This window comes from Poecilia formosa, unplaced genomic scaffold, assembly GCF_000485575.1.
Source record: "Poecilia formosa unplaced genomic scaffold, Poecilia_formosa-5.1.2 Scaffold72, whole genome shotgun sequence".
NCBI classification, from domain to species: Eukaryota; Metazoa; Chordata; class Actinopteri; order Cyprinodontiformes; family Poeciliidae; genus Poecilia; species Poecilia formosa.
Genome location: NW_006800011.1, coordinates 1546043 through 1570808, shown reverse-complemented (window position 1 = coordinate 1570808; position 24766 = coordinate 1546043). Strand labels below are relative to the sequence as shown.

At 36.0% G+C, this 24766-nt stretch overlaps 1 protein-coding gene across 1 annotated transcript; it reads left to right on the top strand.

Annotated features, from left to right (window-relative positions):
- Positions 1 to 1489: 1489 nt before the first annotated feature.
- LOC103140573 (mucin-5AC-like) lies at positions 1490 to 24764 on the top strand (the record flags this gene model as incomplete). Its single annotated transcript, XM_016673218.1, has 22 exons — positions 1490 to 1707; positions 4943 to 5040; positions 7423 to 7748; positions 10919 to 11177; positions 12371 to 12433; positions 12988 to 13029; positions 15287 to 15439; positions 15535 to 15579; positions 15659 to 15732; positions 17013 to 17093; positions 17169 to 17212; positions 17295 to 17419; positions 18933 to 19044; positions 19115 to 19173; positions 19259 to 19306; positions 20419 to 20483; positions 20560 to 20603; positions 20768 to 20804; positions 20886 to 20923; positions 21580 to 21707; positions 21801 to 21921; positions 22682 to 24764. Coding segments are annotated over exons 2-22 (4041 nt in total), but the record flags the coding sequence as incomplete, so codon positions are not given.
- Between the last annotated feature and the right edge of the window lie 2 nt (positions 24765 to 24766).

Sequence of the window (24766 nt, the reverse complement as noted above, 5' to 3'; positions counted from 1 at the left end):
ATTTTTAAAAATGTTTTACTGTTTAAAAGCGCTTCACTCTGCTGCTACTGACTGTTTGATTCACTTCATGTCTGATTCCTGCCAAGGAGACGATGGTTTGACTGGTTCCTCAACTTGAATTCCCTCATTTCATTCTTGACAACATGGGGAATTTTTCTGCCTTTTTTTTTCTTTCCAACTGATTCTGTAGCTTATACAAACATCCCGACACACACACACACACACACGCACACACACGCATGTTTGCGTTGCTATCTTTGTGGGGACTTTCCATTGACTTCCATTCATTTCTACAGCCTAAACCTGACCTTTACCCTTTTCCTAACCCTAACCATCACATACCTAACCCTAACCAACCAAAACTCAATTCATACCTTAGCCCTAACTCTGACCCCTGACCCAAAAACAGGGTTTCCCCTTGTGGGGACCAGGCTCCGGTCCCCACGAGGAGCAATTGGTCCCCACAACGTAGTATATGTCAGGAAAATCGTCCCCACAAGGTATTACAAACAAACGCACACACACACACACACACTGAGACAACGCCGAGAGGCTAACACCGTGTGAAGGAAGGGCCTGACCCTGCATCCTGTACTACCAGCTGTTACCTTCCAGCCATACAGAAAGAAAGAAAAAAACTCAATCTTATCAAGCATTTCTGTTTAGTTTCTACTGCAAATAATATAGTACACTAAAAATAAGAAAATAAATTACTTTTCAGCAAGATGCAGGAGTTTGTTTTAACTCAATAATTCCTTAAAATAGATTAAAACGTTCTGGTTTTACTGGCAAATTGTTTGACTTTTAATACAGGAAAAATTTATTGTAATAAATTAAATTTACAAGTAATTTTTCATCAATATAGTTTGATCAACCTGCTATATTTTGCTAAAAAAAAATAACTTGTTAGTTTTGTCTAATATTTCGAGTATAATAATATATTTGCACCAGAAACTGGACAAAAATATTTAGTAGGATTTTGTATTTTTGTTTTAAAGGTAAATAATTAAAAATACAAAATCTTACAAAGTATTTTTGTTTTGTTTCTAGGAGACAAAACTAACAAGTAATTTTTCAGTAAGATACAGCAGCTTGTTTTAAGTCAGTTAATCCTTAATATCAACAAGAAGTTGTAATTTTACTGGCAGATTATTTCACTTTTAATATGGGAAAAATATCTTGTACATTAAATAATCTACCAGTGGAACTAAGACTTTTTCATCAATATTAAAATAAGCCTCTATATCTTGTTAGTTTTGTCTTACATTTCAAGTGTACGAAGATATTTGCTCTCTAAAGAAGAAAAATGAGACAATATTTAGTTTTTGCAGGACAGACAGACAGACAGACAGACAGACAGACGTGTTGTCCTCCTTGTCTCTCTTTCTCCTCCCTCTCTGGGTGTGTTTCATTATTTTGCCCCCAGTGGCCTGCAGGCAGATTTTGCATTTCAGGATTTCTGATTTCCTGAACGCAGCTCTCTCTCAAACGAGCCTCCCGCCTGCTGAACCACATCGCAGCTCAGACGCAGGTGGATCCTGGACAGAGAAACTCAGGAGAAATGTGGAGCGTGTGAAACTTGGATTCATCCTAGACGTGTGAAGACGGGGAAGATGGAGAGACGTGTGCGAACCGGAGAGAAGATATCAAGTCCTCCTCCATAGGGTTCAAAGGTTAACTCATAGACAACCAGACAAACACCATCAGGTAAGAAGTTTGTAAAACTTCAAAACTTTTTCATATGTAGGTGAGAAATTTAGGGGAAAGTAGAAAAGGAACAGATTATTTTATGTTGTCAACAAAAGATAATCTCAAAGCATTACACTGCAAAAACATAAAATCTTACCAGGTATTTTTAGTTTATTTGTACACTTGAAATAAGACAAAAGTAACTTTATAGCAACATATAGGAGTCAGTAATTCCTTAATATTAATGAAAAAATAGGAGTATAACAATATTTATAAGTGAAATAATCTGCCAGTAAAACATACTTTTTCATTAATATTAATGAATTATTGACTTAATGAAGCTCATATATCCTGCTGAAAAGTTACTTATAAGTTAGTTTTGTCTTTGCACTAGAAAATAGACGGAAATATTTGATAAAATATGGTTTTCAGGGCAGGTTATCTTAAATATCTTTTTAATATTTAGCTGTGACATTAAAGCATAAAGAAAGTAAATCTCTTTTTATGCAGGGAGATTTTGATCAAAAGAGAATAACATTTATCTGATGTGCGGAGATTTAATTTAAACACAATACAGGACAGCGTTACAAAACCAAAAATATCCTTCAAGTCTCTAAAATCCAGCCAACAAACTTTGTCCTGAATATGTTTTTGCATATATGTTTAGATTAGCCTTTCAACACTTCAAAATGTTAAGAAATGTCAAGACTTAGTGGTAGGAATTATAAAAATATTCTAAAATGTGACACATCTTTCCATCTGCACCAAAGTTTGTGCAGAATGTAAATCACTGCTGCCGACCTCATGATGTGAGGAGACTAAATAATCTGGACTTATTGGTGTTCAGCCATGAAAATAACTTTAACTTTGAAATGACATGAAAGGTAATTAATTCCCTACTTGTTTTGTACTTGATGAACTGTATCATAGATATAGAACCCATAGAACCTAAAGTGGGTGAGAAAATTGGTCCAAATGAGATCCTAGACGAGTTGCACGATTTAAATAATTTTTTTTTCTTGATGCCTTTTTGCCCCAAACAAGAAGCTCATTTAGTACCGAGTCTTGAATAAACATACATTCAGAATACAGATATCTAAAGAAAATCTATGGAAACAAATTTAAAGTATTTTACTCTAATGGTGCAATAATAAAGTTACTTTATGTCATATTATTCTATGCAGGTTCTCTGTCTGCACTGATGAAAATTCACTAAATCTATAGAAGCAGATGTAAAGTATTTGGTGACACTTTATTTGAAGGGTTAAGACTGACATAGCACTGTTATAAACTGTCATTCATTAAATAATGACATTTTAAATGCAAAGTTCCTTTAAAATTTTGAATTAAAAGTCCATTAAAAGTGTAAATTTTGCCTTATTTAGTGAATAATGACACTTTTAATGCTAAGTCAACTTTTAGTTATTTGGTAATAATGAATGCAAAGTTACTTTAAAGTTACCTTAAGTCATATTATTCTATGCAGGTGCTCTGTCTGCACTGATGAAAATTCACTCACAAAGTGCAAAAAGTTTAATTTCCAAAATTTAATCGATTTTATAAGATTGAACATTTTGAACTGCATTGAATCCTGTGTTTACATAACAGGCAGCTACGTTCTGCGCAACACAAAAACAGACGTGAGTCTAAAAGAAAATAAACATTTTAAAGATTTGTTCCCTAAAATGCTCTTCATTTTCCAATGTTATGGCAAGATCCCAGCTTCTGTTTTAATATAATCATTAAAAAACCTTTAAGTTCAAGTAAATCAGAGTCACAGAAATAATTTATCACCAGACACTCATTATAAATTTGGTTCTTTATGTGTTTTTATAGAGAATACAATAATTATTTTGGCAAACGTTTTAATTCTTCAAAAAACCCCTAAAGAGTTGACAAGTTGTTTTCTAAAACATCTCTTGTCTTCAAATCACAACAATTAGCTGTGTTAGCATGCTAGTTAGCATGTTCTGTTTGCTCAGGGTGTTGAAAAATATGATCTAAATAGTTTATATCTTAATTAAAGTACTTTTACTCCAGCATAAAAATCGAAACTTTTACTCTACTGTTGTTTAATTTGGATTTGTGTAAAATACAAATACAAAGTAGTTTTCAATTATGAAAAGAAAGGACAACAACACAAATTTCTGGTGATAATAAATTAACTTTTTTATTGCTGAGAGGTCATCTAAATAATCAAAAGTTTGTGCAATTTAGATTTTTATTTGTAAATGAATGTGAAAAACTGTTAATCATATTAATTACAAAAAGGCATTAGTTTTTTATTTTTGGTTCATCCCTTAAAATCCAGATAAACATTTTTTGGTTTTAATGTGACAGAATGTAATTTAAATAACGTATCAATTTAGTTTTATTTGTACAGATAAAATATACAAAAATCGGTGAATTTTTTTTGGTAATTACAATTGTTGGTATTACTTTGTTAACTTTTAAATCTTCATGTTAATTTATTAAATTAAGAACACAAAGGCGAACATGGTGGAAATGTTTTATGCTTGTCAAATATCCGGTGTAACAACAGAAGGTTTTGTAAAATGGCTTTTTGATCACTTCCTGAACTTGTAAGATCAGATTTAGATAACTTATTTTTCATCTAAGTTGTAAGAAAGATCTAGTTTTTGTTTTGTTTATATTTTTTCTAGAAATAAACAATCAAGTTGGAATTGCGTCCAAAAAAAAAACAACCAAGGGGAGAAAAAAGGTTTTTGGAGCTTAGAAATGTAATAATAAAGGAGTGTTGTTACTTTTTCAAGTCACTGTATCTGCCATATTTCATTTCCATGTTAGAACAAACATAGTTAAACATTTTGAATACCCAGAATCCACATAAAAGCATCGCATAAAAGTGTGAACTGAGATGTGTAGCAGCCTAACTGTACTAGAAACAATAAGTTGTCTTTGAAAGGTGTGAATATCATGAGGTGTAACCCAACTCCCCAGTGTCCTCCCCTCCCCGGCCCTCAAGTCAAGAACCTCATTCAGACAAAAGCGCGGATAATATTCAACCGTTTCATCTTTCAAGCTGTGAAAAAGGCTTCCCACAGCTCTGACCATTTATAGAAACACCAATTACAATGGAGGAAGAGCTTAAAAAGAGGAAGCTGCTGAGCAACAGTTCCAGCTATGCAAAAACAAAAAAACGTGACCATTGATTTGAATTGATTACATAACTGAGAGTTAAAGGAGGGAAGAAATGTAAAGAGTTGGAAATATTATGTTGTAATGTTTCCAGGAGGATGTTTGGCCTTTTCTTTGAAGCAACATGGAGAAGGCGGCTTTGTTTCCATCCAGTCATCTTCTTTTTCCTGGCAGCAGCCGCTCCACCCACAGGTGAGCAAAAGTTTATGTACAATTAATAAAACACCTGGGAAAAAAGTTTAACCTGAAAACCCAACGTATTGCATTTATATTTGCATACAGGAATGTTTACAATATTATGGAAATCTGTCTCTTCCGCAGAAAGTTCTCCTGATCTATGTAAAGCACTTTTATTTGTGTAGCAACTGACAAAATAAAGCTTGCTTGGTGTTTTAAGGCAAGTAAGGCTATGCTCAGTGCAGCCTTTAGTGATCCAAATCCGGTTTTTCCATGTATCGAATCTTTTTATGACAGTCTGAACAACTTGTATCGGATTCTTTCGATTCCGACCCAGAACAATTTGGATTTGAGGTTATAAATCCGATACGAATCTGATCTTTTATGCGATTTGAATCTGTGCGGCTCTGACCGCATTCATCCAACCTAACGTCATTGATACTCGACAAACGTCACTGTTCTGGTTCTGATCCGCTCAAGCGGGAAGAAAAACAACAAACATGGCGGACGATAATGAGGACTGAGCTGTTAATGTGCTGGTTCCGGTCGGACAACAACTTTAAAATCGTAAGCTAAGCTCCACCATTAGCATCCACCTTTACTTCCGCAAACACTGAGCACTTCTTCTTCTTCTTCTTCTTCTTTATGGCGGTTGGAAAAACATTCGCGCCGTATGTGTGACGTCATTGCGCCCTCTACTGCGCATGCGGGACATTTTAAGGTAGCCTGAAGTTCACACAGGAGATCACATACACATGGCAAATATTGTTTTACCGATTATTTTAGAACTACGCAAAAAAAATCCGATTTCACAGAAAAACAGATCTGAGTGTGAACTAGCAGAGAACTTATCCCTCATTATTGTCTGGCAGGGTTTTTTGTTGCCATGGACACAAAACAGCGTCCATTCATCAATGCACCCATTGACAGTTGTCAATTCAGTGTTATTAATTTGAATTGACATGAATATTTACCTTTGAGAAAAAAATAAAGAGTTACTGTGTTCTAAATGTGGGGGATGACACTGGATATACTGGATGTGTTCTTCCTTTTAAATTTTGGCATCACTCGATTTTTCTAGTGGTGCGCAGCAGTGTTTGCATAGATAGCTCCCATGGGCAAATCCCTTATTCAACCTGAACTCAGTAGGAAAAGTAGCTTTCTAGCTGTGGCTCATATGACCAGGAATTTAATAAAAATAAAAACAAAGACAGCTTTTTACGCACAATCTGAAGTTCAATCAGAGAAAACGCCCAGTTAGAATTACCAACATTATTTCTATTGGCTAAATGCCACAATACTGGGAGCAGGAATGTATCAGGGATTTATTTATTTACATCTCCAAAATTTTCTTGGCATTTGGTGGCGATGCCTTTAAACTGTTTGGGTCAAATGTTTTGGGTTTCGTTCCATAAGCTTCGCACAATAGTTGGCAGGAATTTTGGCCCATTTCTCCTGACAGAACTGGAGGAACTGGGTTAGATTTGTAGGCCAAGTCGCTCACACAAACACCTTTTCAGATCTACCCACAAATTCTCTGAGATCTGGACTTTGTGATGGCCAAACATTGATTTTGTTGCCCTTTAGCCACTTGGTAACCACTTTAGCATTGCTTAGGGTTATTGGAAAGCCCATTTTGACATCTGATGATGTCCCAGATGTCTGGATGATGTCTGGGTCATCATCCAGACATCCATCTGGATGATGTCTGTTGGAGACATGCATCAGTTCTTTACCCCAATATTCTGGCCAAAACATTTTAAATTTCTGAAGTCCCAAAGTGTACACATCAGTCAGAAACAATTTAGGTGTTGTGATGATGAAAATTAGCAACAATACTAAGGTTAGCTAAAATGTAGCATGTGGAGTATCACTATCATGTTGACCAATATTGACTTACTCCATTCAGTATTATAAACATGGCTATTATTGGAAGAATTAGCTGAAATGCTTATTTTAGTTATCAGGCTAGCATTAGCATGAATGCTTTCACCAGCATGTTATGACTGACTCCATAAAAATGCTTGCATGCTCCACAAAATGGCTCATATAATTTTTTTTTGTGATTAGAGGCTAGAAAGTTTGGTAGCTATGGAGTAACTAATAAGTAATGCCATTTATGTTTTTGCAAGGTGGGTTGAGAGCAGAGAAAAAGTGAAAAAAAGCATGTTATTACGCCGTTTAGCTAAGAAAGCTAACAGTTAGCGCACTTTAACGAGACATATAAAGTTTAAACCCCGAGGGCTTTTCTATTTTTACAAGCTTGGATAATAAGTTTAGTAGCTACGATTAGCCCAGCTCTAACCTCAATCTTTTATTTTAGCACTTTATATTATCGCTAACACTAACCATGTCTATTAAAATCCTTAATTTTGCATTAATTCTGTCTTTTTTTAGTGGACGGATATTTCCTCGGAGACATTAAGGCAGTAGTAAATGGCTGTGAAGACCACTGGGCCCTTCGGGACAGGATCTCCATCCCAAGCCTTTCCCAGATGACTGTATGTGTGAATATTCGCGTGGTTGTCCCTGGACCCTGGGTGGCCTTTTCTTACAGCTCAGTCCGGACACCAAACCCCAATTTAGCTCTTGAAGGGGACGACAAAACAATTTATGGATGGTTACTGCAAGTCCAGCACCGGTTTCCGTTCAAGATGTCCCCAATGGAGTGGCACAGGGTGTGTCTAAGGAGGGACGTACGGAGAAATATCTTCAGCCTGGAGGTAACACTGAGTAAAATAAGATTAGACTCTGAGTTTTTATTTTTATTTTGAAAGTTACCATGCATAACATTTTTACTCACCCAGTATGAGTTCTCCCTGCTTGTTCCTCTTTATATGTTATCGTTAGCATAACTTGCTACAGCTTGTCAAAAAAGCAGAAACTCAAAAAAACAAACAAACTAAAACTAAAACAATGACTCAAGGAACTATATGGTCTCTATTGATTAAGACTGAAACATAAAAGAGGGGGGAAAAAATAAGTAAAAAGCTGAAACGTCTTGCTTCATGTGATGCTAGTGTTAGCACAGCTAGCTGCGAAAGCTAGCTTGACACGTAGGAGTATAAAACTAGTACTCTTGTAGTAAAATAAGATTATATGCTTTAAAAAATGATAAAATCCTGTTCTTTAACCCATTTTGGTTTGAGGTAGATCTATGTGCGCTTGTGTTTTATTCTTTTGTAATTAGAATAAAACAATAATTAATTGTGGAGGGAAAATATCAAATATGTGCTGAAGTTTTCCTCATTGCAAAACTTGTCAATGAAATTATACCAACAATGACAAATTGCGTGCCAACAGTAACACTTGTCACTATCGTTTTCTCTTGCTGCTATATAATATGGGCGGTATAAAACCAGGACACAATAAAATAAGGAGACTGTACATACAAGCACACTTGAGGTGGAACTGAACCTACCTAGATGGTGACCTACAAATCTGGTGATTATATTACAGTCTTTACATATTATTATTCACTAAAACCTGCAGCTTTGTTTCAATATATTCACTAATAAACTACTAAGACTAACGATTTAATTCACATTTTAAAAAGTATTTCGTTTTACATAATGCTTTTTAAGGCTGCTTTTGTAGTATTAATATTTTTGATGAAAAATAGTGAAAAAGCAGCCACCTGGAGTACTATTGATCAATACCACTATCAAATAACAATGTACTATATTTGAAAGCAACAATGAAACAATAAAGATCTTGAAACTGTATTTTTACAGTATTTTTGGTCCAGTATTTCTTAGTAAACTTGAAATAAGAGAAAACTAGCTTACATGTAACTTCTAAGCAAGATATATGACTGTATTTTAAGTCAATAATTCCTTAATATTGATTAAAAATTACTAGTTCTATTGGCAGATTATTTGCTTTACAACTTGGGAGAAATATCCTGTTAAAAGTGAAATAATCATTGTTAATAATAAAAAAGTAGATTTTCAGCAATATTAATAAATTATTGATTTAAAACAAGCTCATATTTCTTACTGAAACGTTATTTTTAAGTTAGTCTTATTTCAAGTGCAGCAAGTTATTTGCACTAGAAACTAGGCCAAAAGATTTTGTGTTTTTGCTGTGTTTGCTAACAAACTGAATGCTAACAACTGGTGAAACAAGTGTTTGAGTAATTGGCAAAAAAGTAAGACTTTATAAAAGGTCAAAAGACAAATTAGCTCTACAGTTTTAGCTTGGCAGGCTAACTAGCTTAAACCTCTGCATTATTACATCCAACCTACCTGCTAGCTTACAGGTGCTAACAAGTTGAGCACAAATATGTGGGAAGACATGTGGCTTACTATATTTCAACTTTACATAATACTAAAATGTGTTTGTAGCTCAATCCACTGTAGCATTTAGCTCTGGTAAATTTGATAAACAAATTTGTCACCAAAGCAAAAGTAACATGGATTTATCGTGCTACAACATCAACCTGATCTTGCAGGAAAAACTTATAGAAGAGCATAATTTTGAGGTGTAACAAATCCTGGTGCCATGGAAATATTTCATTTCACACACTTTCCTTTTTAAAGTAATATGTAAGGGATACCAGTCAATAACTGGAGGACTTTCATTTTAAATTTTACTGCTTTGAAGATTCAAACATTGAATCTTTAGCAACAATTAGCTATCAAAACATTTAGGGGCTCATCTGGTAAAAAGTTCTCTAAAATAAGTTTGAGAGTGGCCTAAAACGGTTCCTCCATTATCCAAATAATTTAAAGAAATCCTGATATGTTCTTGTTTAGATCTTATATCAACAGATTTTGATAGAAAGGTGGATAATCTTTTGCAAGATAACAGTTTCTGTCTTTTTTCCAAAGGTTTTGGGGGATTCATGGAAAGAAACTAAAACCATCCAATAGTTATATTTTTTCATATTGACAAAAACGATATGTACAGTGGCCCAGAAGGGTAAACAAAGTGCAAAATTCATAACAGCAACAGTCACAACGCAACAACAAAAAGCCAGAAAGGAAGTTATGCTAGCATAATTTCCACTTTAGTATAGTTGTGGCTTTTGTTGTTGTGTTATTAAGTTACAGAAGTTAAGCTAGCAAGTTTCTCATAACTTCTCTTTTAGCATAATTTCCATTTTAGCATTACTGTACTTCCATTTAAGCTTTTGTTGTTGTGCTCTGGCCTTTTCAATTCAATTCAGCTAAGATTATTTATTCACATGTCATCTCAAGATACTTTAGGGAAAAAAATCGTCATTACAGTTCAATAATACATGTTTCAACAAAACATACTTATGATGTTTTGTATATGTATATCCCGCACTTCCCGCATCTGCGCCCTCTGTCCCCCGCACTTTTTTTAAACTGTTTAATCCTAACATTAACTGTTTAATGTTGCTAACATGTCGTAACGTGTTTTTCCGAGCCGCCTTTAAACACATCATGAGCCCTAAAATGTGCGACGGAGCTGCGCAGGTGTGTGTTAGAATCATGGCAGCAATATTATCAAAAGGCAAAGAAAATTTCACCGTTTTCTCCCTCAAACTAACTGTTGATAGTTGATTAATGCCGTTGGATGCAGGTAATATTAGCTAAATGATGACTAGCTAATGCCGATATCACGTTAAGCTTGCTAGCATGAATAGGCTACTGTTAGCACCAAAGTGGGTAGTACTCGTTACATTTACTTGAGTAACTTTTTGGGAAAAAATGTACTTATAAGAGTAGCTTTAGTGCTTTTTTACTTGAGTAATTCTTCTCTTCCTTGAGTAGATTTATTTGTAGACTTCAGAGATGGGATGAGCTAATGTTCATTTAATTTTAGCACAGTAATATTGAATAATTTCTATTGATAATAGCATTTTTCTGAAGATCAAACCTTTAGCTGTGAGGAGCTACCAACTGTGTCTGTCTAAATGCTCCAGGTTGATCACGTCATGGTAGCAGAGAGGACGGTCATCGCTCAGGCCATCCCTCCGTCTGGTTCCCTGTGGCTGGGCTGCCATCAGAGAAACCGGTCACCTGGAGGTGCCGTGGGAAAGGTGGAGCTGTACCTTTTCCGCATGTGGGCAGACCTGGGTGAACACAGGTCCTGCGAGGACGGAACTGTGACTGGCTGGGATGGAGACCACTGGGATGTTACCAGTCCCAACGCCAAAGAAACGGACCATTCTCTTCCATGTGGTGAGAAGAACAGGCATATTTATTAACTTTCACATGCATGACAGATTCTTTTTACTAATGTTTGAACTGCACTTGTAACTGAAAGCAGGATATTTTTCAGATTAACTCATCTTACATGAATGCAACTGATGTTCCAGTTTAAATAAGGCATTCATGTAGGGAACATTTAATTTAGCTACAGCTAAGTTCTTCGTCTTTCTTCTAATCCCGTTCAAACTTTAAGATTTTAAAATAAAAAATAAATACCGTATCAAAATTATAGAATATTAAAACATACCAAATAACACAAAATATAAGGCTCAGTTGATTTATTACAATAACTAAACTCATGTTTTTAGTTTCAGATGTAAAAGCAGCAACTTCAAATCTACGTTTTTTTAAACAAACACCAAATACATTGTTAATTATTAAATGAAAAACAAAACAAACATTTCGTAAAGTATGCATAAACACAATAAGTGTTAGCTAAACATGACAATTAAAATAAGCTAGTAGCTAGTAGAAAACAGTGCTAGCTAATTTGGAGTTAGCTAATTTTGAGGAAAGAAAGGACAAAAATAACAGATGCAACTAAAACTGTATTAATTTAATATTAATAATTGACCTCACTTTTTATCTTAAGTTACCAAGCAGAATACTTTTACTAACCCAGCATGAGTTATCTCTGTTTGTTCCTCTTTATATGCTATTGTTAGCATGTTAGCGTGGTACAGCTGGTTAGAAAAGCAGAAACTTAAAAGAGTAATTTCAGTAAAAGTACAAGTAACTCCTGGAACTGTGTATGGTCTCTTTACTGGTAAAGATTGTGGAAAAATAAGTAACAGCTGAAACTTCAGTTGATGCACTACCTAGTGACAGCGCTCAGCTTAGCTAGCTGCTAAAGGTAGCCTGACAATTAGGAGTTTAAAACACCAACAGCTGAAACTGAATGTATCACTCTTTTATTTCACCAAGTCCCCAACACAATACTGCAATCACTTTCACTCTTTGGTTTCATTTGTTCTTCAAAAGGCGGATTACTGACAACAACAAAGTCCCGTTGAGTTTCTCTACAGTGCTGCGTTTTATCCTTGGGGTTTTACAGAAAGTACTGCATGCAAACCCTCAACTAACGTATTTACCTTCTTCTCTAAGTCCTTAGCGGTGCATGTTTTTAGAGCATGTTGAATGTTGCATGTCTGTTTGTTTTGTAGACCACAAGAGATTGAGACGAGATGCAAATCCAAGCAATGCTACAGCTAGTAGTGTGGATTCAGGTGACTTTTTTGTTTATGTTTTGTAATGATGCATCTTGAATTTTCACATTTTGTCACGTTACAACCATTGTTTGTGATAAACTAACACAAACAAGTGTGGAAGTAAAATGATGTTTCTTTCAACAATTTTTCTCTCCTTGGTTTCATATTGGTTAAATTTGTGAAGTTTATATTAGCAGTTGATGTTTTAGCATGCTAGTTCTTTAATTAAAGTGTGGCATTCTTCCATATTTACGCCGATATGGATGAACGCCACACTTTTAAGATTTGAAATCAGGGATCTTTCACCTCCTTTCTTCCAATTGTGAACCAGTTTAATTACTGGCTCACACTTTTTTGCTGGATTACTCTTGCAAAAAAGTGTGAATTTGTGAATAAAGTAAAGTTACAACATTTGTGTTTATCCCTGCATCAATGTAAAGTTAAGTATTCATATTTAACTTTACATTTATTTAAAGAAATCATGACGTAACAGGGAAATATTAAATAATAGACGTGAATAACAGTATTTAAGTGCAAAGCAGCAGAAATAAAGACAATATCTTGTGTTTCAGTCATTACCAGTGGAGCAGGAAGCAGCCGAGTGTTTCCTGCAGGTAAGACTCACCTTTACACATTATGTACTTATACTTTCTTCACACTGATCTTTCACTTAAAGTTGTTTAATTTTCTCTGTCTCTCATTTGACCTGCAAAAAGTCATGAGTGTGCAGTAAAATCTGCACTAATTCGAGTGCATGCTACCTAACCTGCAGTCTGAAACCTGAACTACAGGTTCCATCATAAAGCTGTTTAGTTTTATTGAGTAGTTTACAGCCGTTCGTACAGTCAGTTGTTCAGAAAGTTTGTGAACAAGAGCTTGTTCATTCAGAAAAGGAAGTCTACTTTAATTGGTAACTAGCTTTCTGTGGAATATGTTAAAAATAAATGTTTGGACTCAGTCCCGGAGCAGCAGCTACTGCAGCAGCAGCTACTGCAGCAGCAGCTACTGCAGCAGCAGCTACTGCAGCAGCAGCTACTGCAGCAGCAGCTACTGCAGCAGCAGCGTTGTATAAAAGGAAGTTAACTGGATACTTTGAAGAGTCATTTACAAAAATATGAAATTGTAAGTGAAAAATGGTGAAGGAAATCAATTAGGCTGTTTTTCTGTGTTTTTCACTTTCATATTGTCAATATTTAATGACAATATAAAAAAAAATGTTATTTTCTGAAAAAACATTATTTACATGTTTGTTACAAGTATCCTCCTTCTACCAGTGATGACTAGAAACAACCAATCAGAGCCAAGAGGCGGATTTTAGCGCTGACAATCATGACCATGTACAGCTTCCTGTCAGTAGAGTTATTCCTGTAACTGAGTTATTTCTCCACCATTAGCACATTTAACAGCGCGTTCACGTGGTTGATTTATAGCACTAAGACCCGCCTCTTGGCTCTGATTGGTTGTTTTTGCGCATTTCGTCAGACTGCAATAGCAGGTCAGGGAGGAGGTGGAGGAAATTGATTTTTTTTACAGATTATCTGTCTCAGCATGGTGACAGTTTCAACAAATATATACTTTTTTTTAAGTTTCATTTGTGGTAACTTCTATAATGTCTGGACATCATCCTAATGACTCCGTAGATCAAGAAAATTAATTTAGAAGGCAAAAATGTTATTGTTAGCAACAAAATAATTTACTTACACACCAAACTATGACACATTTTATTCACATGTTATGTGGGACCAACACAAAGCAGCGTATACTTGTGATTCTGCAGAACCTGCAGCTTTTGTAAACATGATGTAAAATATATAAGGGATGGTTCTGGTATCGGATTATTGACGGGAGAAAATCTGTGTGAGTTCTTTGGGAAAGTACTTGATTGGACCTGTGTCTTCTGTCCTACCAAGCAGTAACACAGGATTCACTGCCTGAGGATAACAACGCTTTACAAACAATAGTTCATGTTATAAGAAACTAATTTGTCATTTTTTATTTTGTCATCTTCAGAAAGGAGACTTTCTTTTGTGATTTACAGCGGAGGTGGTCATTGTTTTCCAGCAAAGACCCACTTTGACCACCAAATAGCAACAGTTTTCACTATTCAGCACAGGAAGTGGCAGCAGACGGATGTAGCAACGAAACGCCGCAGAAAATTTCCAGAAGCCACAAAGAATGTTTTTTTTCCTGTGTGGGGAACAAACATGTTGTCTGCTGCACTATTCTGAAAGAAGAGCACAGAAATTACAGCTAAAACCTAAAATATACTAGCTGTTTCTTTACATTTACAAACTAATGTTAGCATAGCTGCAAAGCTAGCTGCTACAGGAAGTGAGAACAGGAAGAAGTTTCTTCACCTACAGATTTCTTAAATATTTGAACAGTTTTTAATATCAGACAAAGATAAATGGAGAAAATAAAAGAGAAAACTGTGTTAGCGCTACTGCAGAATTTACAAAGAAAAAAACCGTTAACTTTTACATATCAGAAATTTTCTACAAAAAAAGTATGAATTTAAAATGTTGGAAATTTTCTAGAAAATATCTGAGATTAATCACAAAATATCAGAGGTTTTTTTTAATCTAATGCAATGTCGTAATAATCCCTTTCAAGTTTTGGATCTACAATAAATATCTACTTTATTTGCTTGATATTATGTTGTTGTTTTTTTTTTTTGTCCTGCGACTAATTTTTAGTCGACAATTTTCGGCAAAAAGTCTGGACACTTTTTGCCAGACTTTTAGGTGATGCGTCATGGTGGGCATGTGGGCCCGGGGCACCAAACACGCTAGGACCGCCACTGCTGCTGCAACGTCCATCAAATTAAAGTCGCACACAGTCACACAGTTTGACTGATTTGTTTTATTTCAGAGACCGGTTCCTCAGACATCACGTCTCCAGCAGCAGTGAGGACCACAACACCTGATAAAAGTCCAGCCAATCAGGTCGCACTAAGCACCAGCGTTCATCCAATCACAGCTCTGCCTGCAGAACGAAGTACAACTGCAGGATTATTCACATCAGGTTGGTTTACATTCAGCGAATATTCAGCGCGTAAATACGAAAGCAAGTGAGTTTTTCATGTAAAGAACAAAATGTTTTCATTTATTGTCTTTCAGGAACTCTAGTCACCTGCAACATCAGTCAATTATGTTCCAACAAAAGTAAGAATCACTCACTTTTGTCCAATCTCTTCCTTTTAAATGAACATTTTTGCAGCTCTGTGTGTTTTTTGTCCTTTAGATGCTTACTACTGGATTCCCATGAGTGTGAAATCTGAGCAAAGCAATAAAACCGAACAGGACCTCAGTAATCTGGTGAGAAGGAAAACGTCATGCACGTGTCGATGGGTTTCTGAAGCGCTGAATCTCACATTTAATTCCTGTAAATGACACTTTCCCATAAACTGGGCTCACCAGAACCAAATCAGCAGCACATTCCTGCTCTGCTAGGAGCTTAGCGGCAATCTTACCCAACAGCTGCTGACATTTACCGCTCTGCTCCTCCTTTTCTGTAAAAAAAACTGAAAAAAATACAAATAAAATTAATTTACCTTTTATTTCAGTGCATTTACTTAGTGGAAGGAAAAATATACCTGTTGCTATAACGTTGTACAACTTTAATTTTGCTGATGTGACAGAACCTCTGGTGACTTTTTGTCAAATATATTTGAACTTCTGCGATTGTAGGAGAATAAATAAATGATGACACATTAAAAGTGTCATTATTTCCCAAGTTACACTTCACAGCAGCCGTAAACATTCATAACAGACGTTATTCTCACCCCTTCAAATAAAATGCTACGTTCCTCTAAGGTGCCTTAAGTTCGATGATCTCAGTGCTGATTACTAACCAGCTTCGCTTCAAGCTGCTCAGTAAATTAGTCTTATGTTGGGGTTTGAGGTTGAAGCAAAGCCAAATGTTAAAAAGAAGAAATATGGAATAATTTGCAATGAAAAAAACTTGGAAATGTTCCTTTAATGCTTCTTGGTATTAGAGAGCAAGAGTTCCTACTAATTGTTTTATCTATTTATAGCTCAGTTTATAAAAATCAGTTGTTCTTTACTTGTTTATGATGCTCAACTGATAGTTTATTAGGAAACCTGAGTGGTTTTATTAAGAGACGTTAAAATTTAAAGTTAATTTCTGTTTCAAACCCTTTTGAAACGGGTCAAAGTTCCCTAAATCCGCTGTTCGCAGCAGGTTTCAGACAAAGTTTCCAAGACAAAACCACCAAATTTAGGACAAAAATACAAAGATGTGATGGCATGCAGCGGTCTGAAGCAAAACCAAACACTGCAGGCTTCAGATTGTTTGTCTTTATTCAGCTTCATGATTCAATAAAGAAGAAAAATGTTCTCAATAAAAACATTTCCTCTCGATTGGATCACAGCTTTCAGGAATGAGGAACAAACCTGCAGCGAGCCAGGCAGCTCAGCACGCCGACCTTTTGTGTTTTTGCAGATGTTTTGCCTTTAGCTGCAGAAATACAGTAATAAATGACGAAAGAAACAATTTAATTACACAACAACCTTAAACGTCCTGGTTTACAGTTTCAGCTGCAGATGGAAACCAACTCCATTTATCTTTCACTCAGGTGTCAGAAGCTTTTGATTGTAAAAACACCAGCAATGAGGGAGGATTCGGCCACTTCTGTAAAGCTAACGGACAACTTCAGGTGAGATTTCTCCCCAAACATAGCAACACGTCTCTACTTTTCACTGCTGCAAACCAGAAAATGTCGTCATTTCAGGTCATGGAAGTGACTTGCAGAGCAAAAGCTGCTGCCACTGAAAGGTAACGATGAGTCCGTTTAGGTGTCTGAAAATACGCCGGTAAGTGTTTCCCCGTAATGGTTTGGATGCATTTTGTTTTGCAGCCAGACGTTGTGCAACGTGCTGCTGCTCCTCAGCCATGCGGTGTCGCCGTGCGACCTGCAGCACGTGCTGCAGCGCGCCAGAGGGGCGCTGCAGGCAAACATCACCGGGAACGTGGAGAGAGTCGGTGAGTCTGTCAGAGATTTTAAATGTTTCAAACGTGTTACAGGAACATGACTGGAAAATAAGTCTATTAAATTTATTTCTGCAGGACATTTCATCAACAAGGCAGTTCAGAGTGATTTATATCATAAAAACACAAAAATAAAAACATGATGCAGCTGCCAATTAAGAAACGAGTAACAAAAATTAAATCAAAACCCCTCAAATATATTGATTAATGTTTCATTTATTACGGTTCAAAATCAGCTAAACAAGTTTGTTTTTAACTTTGATTTAAAGGAACTCAGTGTTTCAGCAGTTCTGCAGTTTTTGGGAAGTTTGTTCCAGATTTGTGATGCATAGAAGGCTGACTTTGTAACCGTCTTTATGTGGCTCTGAAGGTTCAGATCATAAATACAAATAATACAATAAATTATTACAAATATTGTTGAGAAAACATGAGTACAATTACTTATTTTCCACTTTCTCTTTCCTTATTTAATTTTAAAACCTCCATGAGGTTATAAGTTTTTAAACACTTGTAAAAAATGACAGATGAGTTGGGATTTCCTGCGGTAGTGAAGGCAGCACAACAGCTTCTTCCTAAGGCATTTAGGAGAATTCAAACACCTTTTATCAAGGATGCAACTTCTAAACTTCTGATCATTTATGTCTGGACTGCAAAAACACAAAGTATTACCAAGCAGTTTTGGTTTAGTTTCTACTGCAAATATCTTTGTACACTTAAAACAAGAGAAAACTAAGTTACAGATAACTTTTCAGCAAGAACAAATAGCTTGTTTTATGTCAACAATTCCTTAATATTGATGTTTTTCATCAATATTAATGTATATGTTAATGTAACCTGGACTTTTGGTCCAGGTTACATTGTTTCACTTATAACATAACTATATTTTGCTGTAAAGTTACTTTTAAGGTAGTTTTCTCTTATTTCAACTGTACTAAAATATTTGCACTAGAAACTAAACCGAAGACACTTGGAAAGGTTTTGTGTTTTTGCAGTCTGTGGAGGCTCCACAACAGACGCCAAACTCCTGCAGCGGTTTGTGTCATTTATTCTGCCGTGTTGCCAGAACAAATCGACTGCTGCCGCTGATGTTTCCAGCTGTGTGACCAAAATAAAGCAAAGTTTGATCGTTTGAGTCACAAAACTGTTCATATGTTGGAGTAGCAGGACTTCACTGTAAATTAGTTCCTAAGCTTGAATTGCAACAGAGAACAGTTCTGGAAGTTTCTCCAACAGTTTGTGAAATGAAATGCAGCGTTTGGCACACACTTCCCCAAATTAACATTTAGCTTTTGTTCTGCGAACATGAAACATTATGCATGCATGCAAACTGGACATGGAAACACATCCACCTTTATGTAAACACTAGCTCTATAACTTTACACACAAACATTCAACTCATTCAGTAGCAAATGTGAGTAAGATCAAACTCAGTCTGGTCCAAATCTGTGAGAAAATTGATTAAGATAATAGAAAAATGAAAGATTTTGCTGTTTTTCTTCCACATCAGGAAGAACGCTCTGTGAGGACGGGTTGCCCTCTAGTGGTGACTTTGTGCGCTGCACGTCCACGTCGTCTCTGGATGAAATCTGCAGGTCGAACAGGACCTCTGACATCTCCTGGTGAGCAGCAACTCCAGTTTCACTCGGTTTGATTAATTCAGTCTCTGTGTTTCACACGTTTCTCCTCCAGTTCTGTCTTAGAGACAAACTCTGTGGAGGCTCCACAACAGACGCCAAACTCCTGCAGCGGTTTGTGTCATTTATTCTGCCGTGTTGCCAGAACAAATCGACTGCTGCCGCTGATGTTTCTCATCAAGGTTTTTCTGCTTCTCAGGGACGGTGCCTCGTTTCTGCAACTGCTCTGCTTTCTGTGAAACTGAGAGTAAGACAAGAGAAATATCTTTAATCCTGGTTTTTGTTTTGTTAGAGAAGTTAAAATCAACGTTGGGCGTCGTTTTGTGTTTATTCCTGTGGTTTTTATTTTTGGTTTACTAAGGAATCAAACTTTCAGGTATAAATTCTCCATAGTTCAGTCACTACATTCTCAGGTTGTTCCCAGGTTATTCAGGATAAATTATGAAACAATATAGCAACAGTTCTGATGGTTCATTATTTGAGCTTTTAAGATGCTAATTGGTTACACATCATAGAAAAGTACAAATCAGAGGGAATATTTGTCCAAACAACGCTTCACTTTTTGAAAACAGCAGCAAGAATCCTCTAGATTTCCTACAGCATGACCTAAAAATCTGCAGCAAAATTTTGAAAACAATGTTGGATTTTCCTCCAGTTATTGACTACTGGTGTTGGTACAACAGTGTAATAAAACCATTGCAGATTAAAGTGGAACATTTTCAACTTTTGGAACTAAGTAATTTCCATGTTTTTCCAGAAAAAAAAATTTCTAGCAATATTTTGACATTTCAAACTTAGAAATTTTTTCTAGAAAATTTCTGAGATGAATCTCAGAATTTCTGAGGAAATGTTCGACTTTTCAGACTTAGAAATTTCAGTTTTTTTCTGGAAAGTGTATGACATTAATCTCGAATTGTCTGTTTTTTCTAGCACTCTTTCCACTTTTCAGACCTAGAAATTTCCATGTTTTTCCAGAAAATTTGTGACACCAATCTCAACATTTCCAAACTTTTTTTTTTTTTTTTGACTTTTCAGACTCAGAATTTTCCAAGTTTTTTCTAGAAGATTTCTGAGACGAATTGACTTTTCACACTTACAATTTTTTATTTTTCGTGGAAATTTTTTGACACAAACCTCAAAATTTCAGGTTTTTTTCTAGCGTTTTCCTCTTGTGAAACTCCTAGAGTTTTCCTAGAGAATTTCTGAGTTTTTTTGGTGAAATTTTACTCATTTTTTCCTGCCTACAAAGGCCCCAATATGCCAATATAATGTTATTTATGATTATTTATGAATTTATGATCATAAGGTGAGAATGTGAACCAGGCATTATGCATCTCTCATCCCTCTTTCTGTTTTCAGGGCAGCTTTATGCTATAAAAATCAAAATCACCAGTAATATGACAGTTATCCACCTCAGAGACTTGGTATGTAAAGTTATTGTACTTTCATTATTCGTTCCATTAAATATCCTCTGAAACTGACTTTCTGCTCGTTTGATAGTTGTTAAAATCTAACATCCTCTCAGTGTGCACACCGAACTTACAGTAAGTGACAACTTTTAACTCTACAAATTAAATAACTTGCTCTGAATTGTTCACCAGATTAAGTTTTTATAATTATTGAATGTTTAACCTGTTTGACCAGAACATCCATTATTAATTATATAACGTGGTTAACAGCTAAATATACAAACTACTGTTTGTTTCAGGGGGGAAAACTGTTCAGACATCGTAACAAAACACACGGTAAATTTTACTGCAAATAATCTTAAATTACACATCTACAAGGTGAAAAATATCATACTATATGTGTTTGTTTTTATCCAGGGCACTCATCTGGAATGTTACGGGGAAATTAATCGGAGGTAAACATTTGCTTTTCTTTTAAAGAGATGTTCAATTTTTATGCAATTTTTATGCAATTAAAAAAAAAACCTAATATCAATGAAAATTTAATTTACTTTATTAACTCAATTCTTAATTCAAGTGAATATATTGATTATTTACACTGAAAGATATTTTAAGCTGTTATTTACATTAATTTCTTCTTACAGCTAAAGAAAACATTTTAACTTAAAATATTATGTCAGAATAATGTAATATATTTTAATACAGAATTGTGTGGCTTAATGAAAATTATGCTTAATGTATTCTTGAAGGTTGTTGTTTTTAAAAGGTAATTTAAATCTGAAAAAGACTCTAATTTATTGACTTTTATCCACAATATGCCGCTTTTTTACTTTTTAGCCTACTTCATGTTGTCAAATAATTTTTTTTATGCTTGTGTTTTGTAAGTTATTATTTTCCCAGGAGAAAATTAAATTTTCATAAAAGTACAGATTGTTTTTTTCCTGGTATAAATGAAATAATCATCCATTGAGGTAATCTTTGTCATATAAAATATATTCAACGATATTAAACATTAAAGTGAGATTAAAAACTGGACAGATTTTAAATGCACTGAATACCTGACATGGGAATGTTAATCAGAGGTTATGATCGTCTCTTCCCGGTTTCCCAGGTTCTACAGCTGCATGGTGGTGCTGGAAATGTCCGGACCCGTCAACAGCTGCTCCCTCAGTAAACTTGTGAAACTCCTCATTGACAAGGAAGAGTTCATAACGACCGACGGCTCACTGTCTCGAATGAGTTGGTGCCTTTACTGTGTTCACATGCATACAAAAACAATAATATATGAACGTGTGTTTATATATTTATTGATGAAACTCTCTGTTGCCCCAGTGGTGTGTGGTGGCGCTCCGGATTTGTCTGGTCCCGCCCTGTTGGCGTCCAACCTGAAGTGGAGTAAAGCTGACCTGCTTCCCTCTGACGTTTGTCAGCCTGGCTCCACTCTGATAAAATGGTTTGTATTTACACAAAACTCCAGATAAAAACTATAGAAAATGGTTTGTTTTCTTAATTTGGACCAATTCTGGACAAAGTTTTTTCATTTCATTGAGTTTAAGTTTCCCGTCTTTGAGATAACTAGAGAGAAGAAATATTATTTCCACCATTTAAAAGCACCAGAAACAAGTTAAATTCACTGTTAATAAACTCAGTTTTTACTTTTAGACTTCACTTATAGTCTCGTAGAGGTGCAACACAGGATGTAACAGTACATCCAGCTAACAAGAGTAATACATTTTAATGTTTGCTAGATTTTGTTACGGCCCTACATTCTGCATAATGCTGCCATTTCAATACGTACCATTAAAAGTAGGAGTGCACCGATTGCAGTTTTCTGGCCGATCTCCAATTACCGATCTTTAAAAAGCCTGACCTGCTGATTCCAATTTTGGCCAATGTCAGTTTTTTTTTTTGTCTTAAATTTTGCTAAGTACAATAAGAAAGTGGCTGAGTTGGTAACAGTGGGGTGACCATTGTTAACTGAAAAAGTACAGAAGAGGGCAGTGGTGGATTTTTAAGCCTTTGCTGAGGCAGATTAGATCAGCTTCACATGTAAGTATTGGCCGATCTCCCAAAATTAAGGAAATTGGTGCCAATAAATCGATGCACTCCTAATTAACACTTCCTGTCTTGTTTTGCAATTATCCTAAATAAGCAAAGCTAGCTGATGAAATCCCACCAAGTTGTCTCTTAACTTCTGTTTTTTCTGTCTGCAGTGAAGCTAATGAGACTCTTGCTGTTCTCCTGGCGGACAGTTGCCCTCCAGTTCCTCAAACAACAAGCCCAACTCAGACTAACAGCCTCACTTCACCAACATCTGTGACCCACACGACTGCAAACGCTGAGCAAAAACAGCTGACATGGTCTCCAAACACAAGTTTCACTCCACCAAACAACTCAACAATGCACAACTTAACGTCAGCTGCAGAATCTTCCAAGAATGCCACGGTCCACTCCGAAATATCAACCAATCAAACAGTGTTTACTACAGCTAGTTTGAGTGAAACAAAAAACTACAATGGATCTACAACTGGACCAATCCACAAGCAGACAACAGCAACTACAACAAGCCTCGTTACATCCACTAAAACTACAACAAAGTCGCCCCCCAGTTATGCACCTGTACCTTCAACCAGTGTCCTACAATCCAATGAAACAAGAACTTATAGTGCAACTTCATCCACTAAAACTACAACAAAGTCACCCCCCAGTTATGTACCTTCAACTAGTGTCCTACCATCCAACGAAACAAGAACTTATGGTACAACTACATCCACTAAAACTACAACTGAACTGCATCCCAGCTATGCAACTGTACCTTCAACTAGTGTCCTACCATCCAGTGAAACAAGAACTTATAGTGCAACTTCATCCACTAAAACTGCAACAAAGTCGCCCCCCAGTTATGTACCTTCAACCAGTGTCTTCACTTCCAATGAAACAAGAACTTATGGTGCAACTTCATCCACTAAAACTACAACAAAGTCGCCCCCCAGTTATGTACCTTCAACCAGTCTCCTACCATCCAATGAAACAAGAACTTATGGTACAATTTCATCCACTAAAACTACAACTGAATCACACCCAAGTTATGCAACTGTACCTTCAACCAGTTTCCTACCATCCAGTGAAACAAAAACTTACGACACATCTACTGTTACACCCTCCACCAGTCGCTTAGCAGTGTCCAACGTAACTACACTGAATGTCTTTACAAGCAGTGGAGCAAAAAACAATGATGGAAATACAGCAAACAATGAAAGTACCAAAAGCAACATAGCAGCAAATACTACAAGTAATACCAGTCCTCCATCTTTGACAAACATACAAAATGTAACATCTCCAACCCATCCTCCAGTAAAACTGGAAAATGTAACTACAGAGACTAACACTCTTTTAACAGCTGTTGTTTCAGATTACACAAAGCCATATGCAACACCTAGCAATGATCAAACAACTGCCTACAATGCTAGAACACCCGACAGAGCAGAACATCATGTAGCAACTCCTAGCAACAATAGCACTATAATTCATTATGATACAACACCCAGCAAGAAATACACAACAGAGCTCAAACTCACAAACCCCAACAACACAACAGACAATAGCACTATAACATCCAGCAACAGTCACACAACTGAAAACATCAACCACACAACAGACTCTAATGCAACAGCACCAGGCAACAACTACACAGCAGAGTTCAATGCCACAAAACACAACAATCAGACAGCAATCCAGAATGCTACAACACCAACCAACCATTACACAACACCCAGCAATTCCACAACACTCACTGACAATCAAGCAACTGTAGATGATTCCACAATACCCAGCAACAATCACACAACACTCTATGCTACTATAAAACTCAACAACAATTACCCAACAATCCACAATCCTACAACACCCAGCAACAATCACACAACACTCTATGCTACTATAAACCCCAACAACAATTGCACAACAATCCACAATCCTACAACACCCAGCAACAATCACACAACACTCTTTGGCACTATAAAACCCAACAACAATTACACAACAATCCACAATCCTACAACACCCAGCAACAATAACACAACACCCTCCAATCCTACAAGCAACAATAACACAGCACTCTACAATGCTACAACACTCACTGAGCATCAAACAACTTTAGACAATCCTACAACACTCAGCAACAATAACACAGCATTCTACAAAGCTACAACACTCACTGAGCATCAAACAACTTTAGACAATCCTACAACACTCAGCAACAATAACACAGAGCTCTATAACCCTATAACACCCAGCAA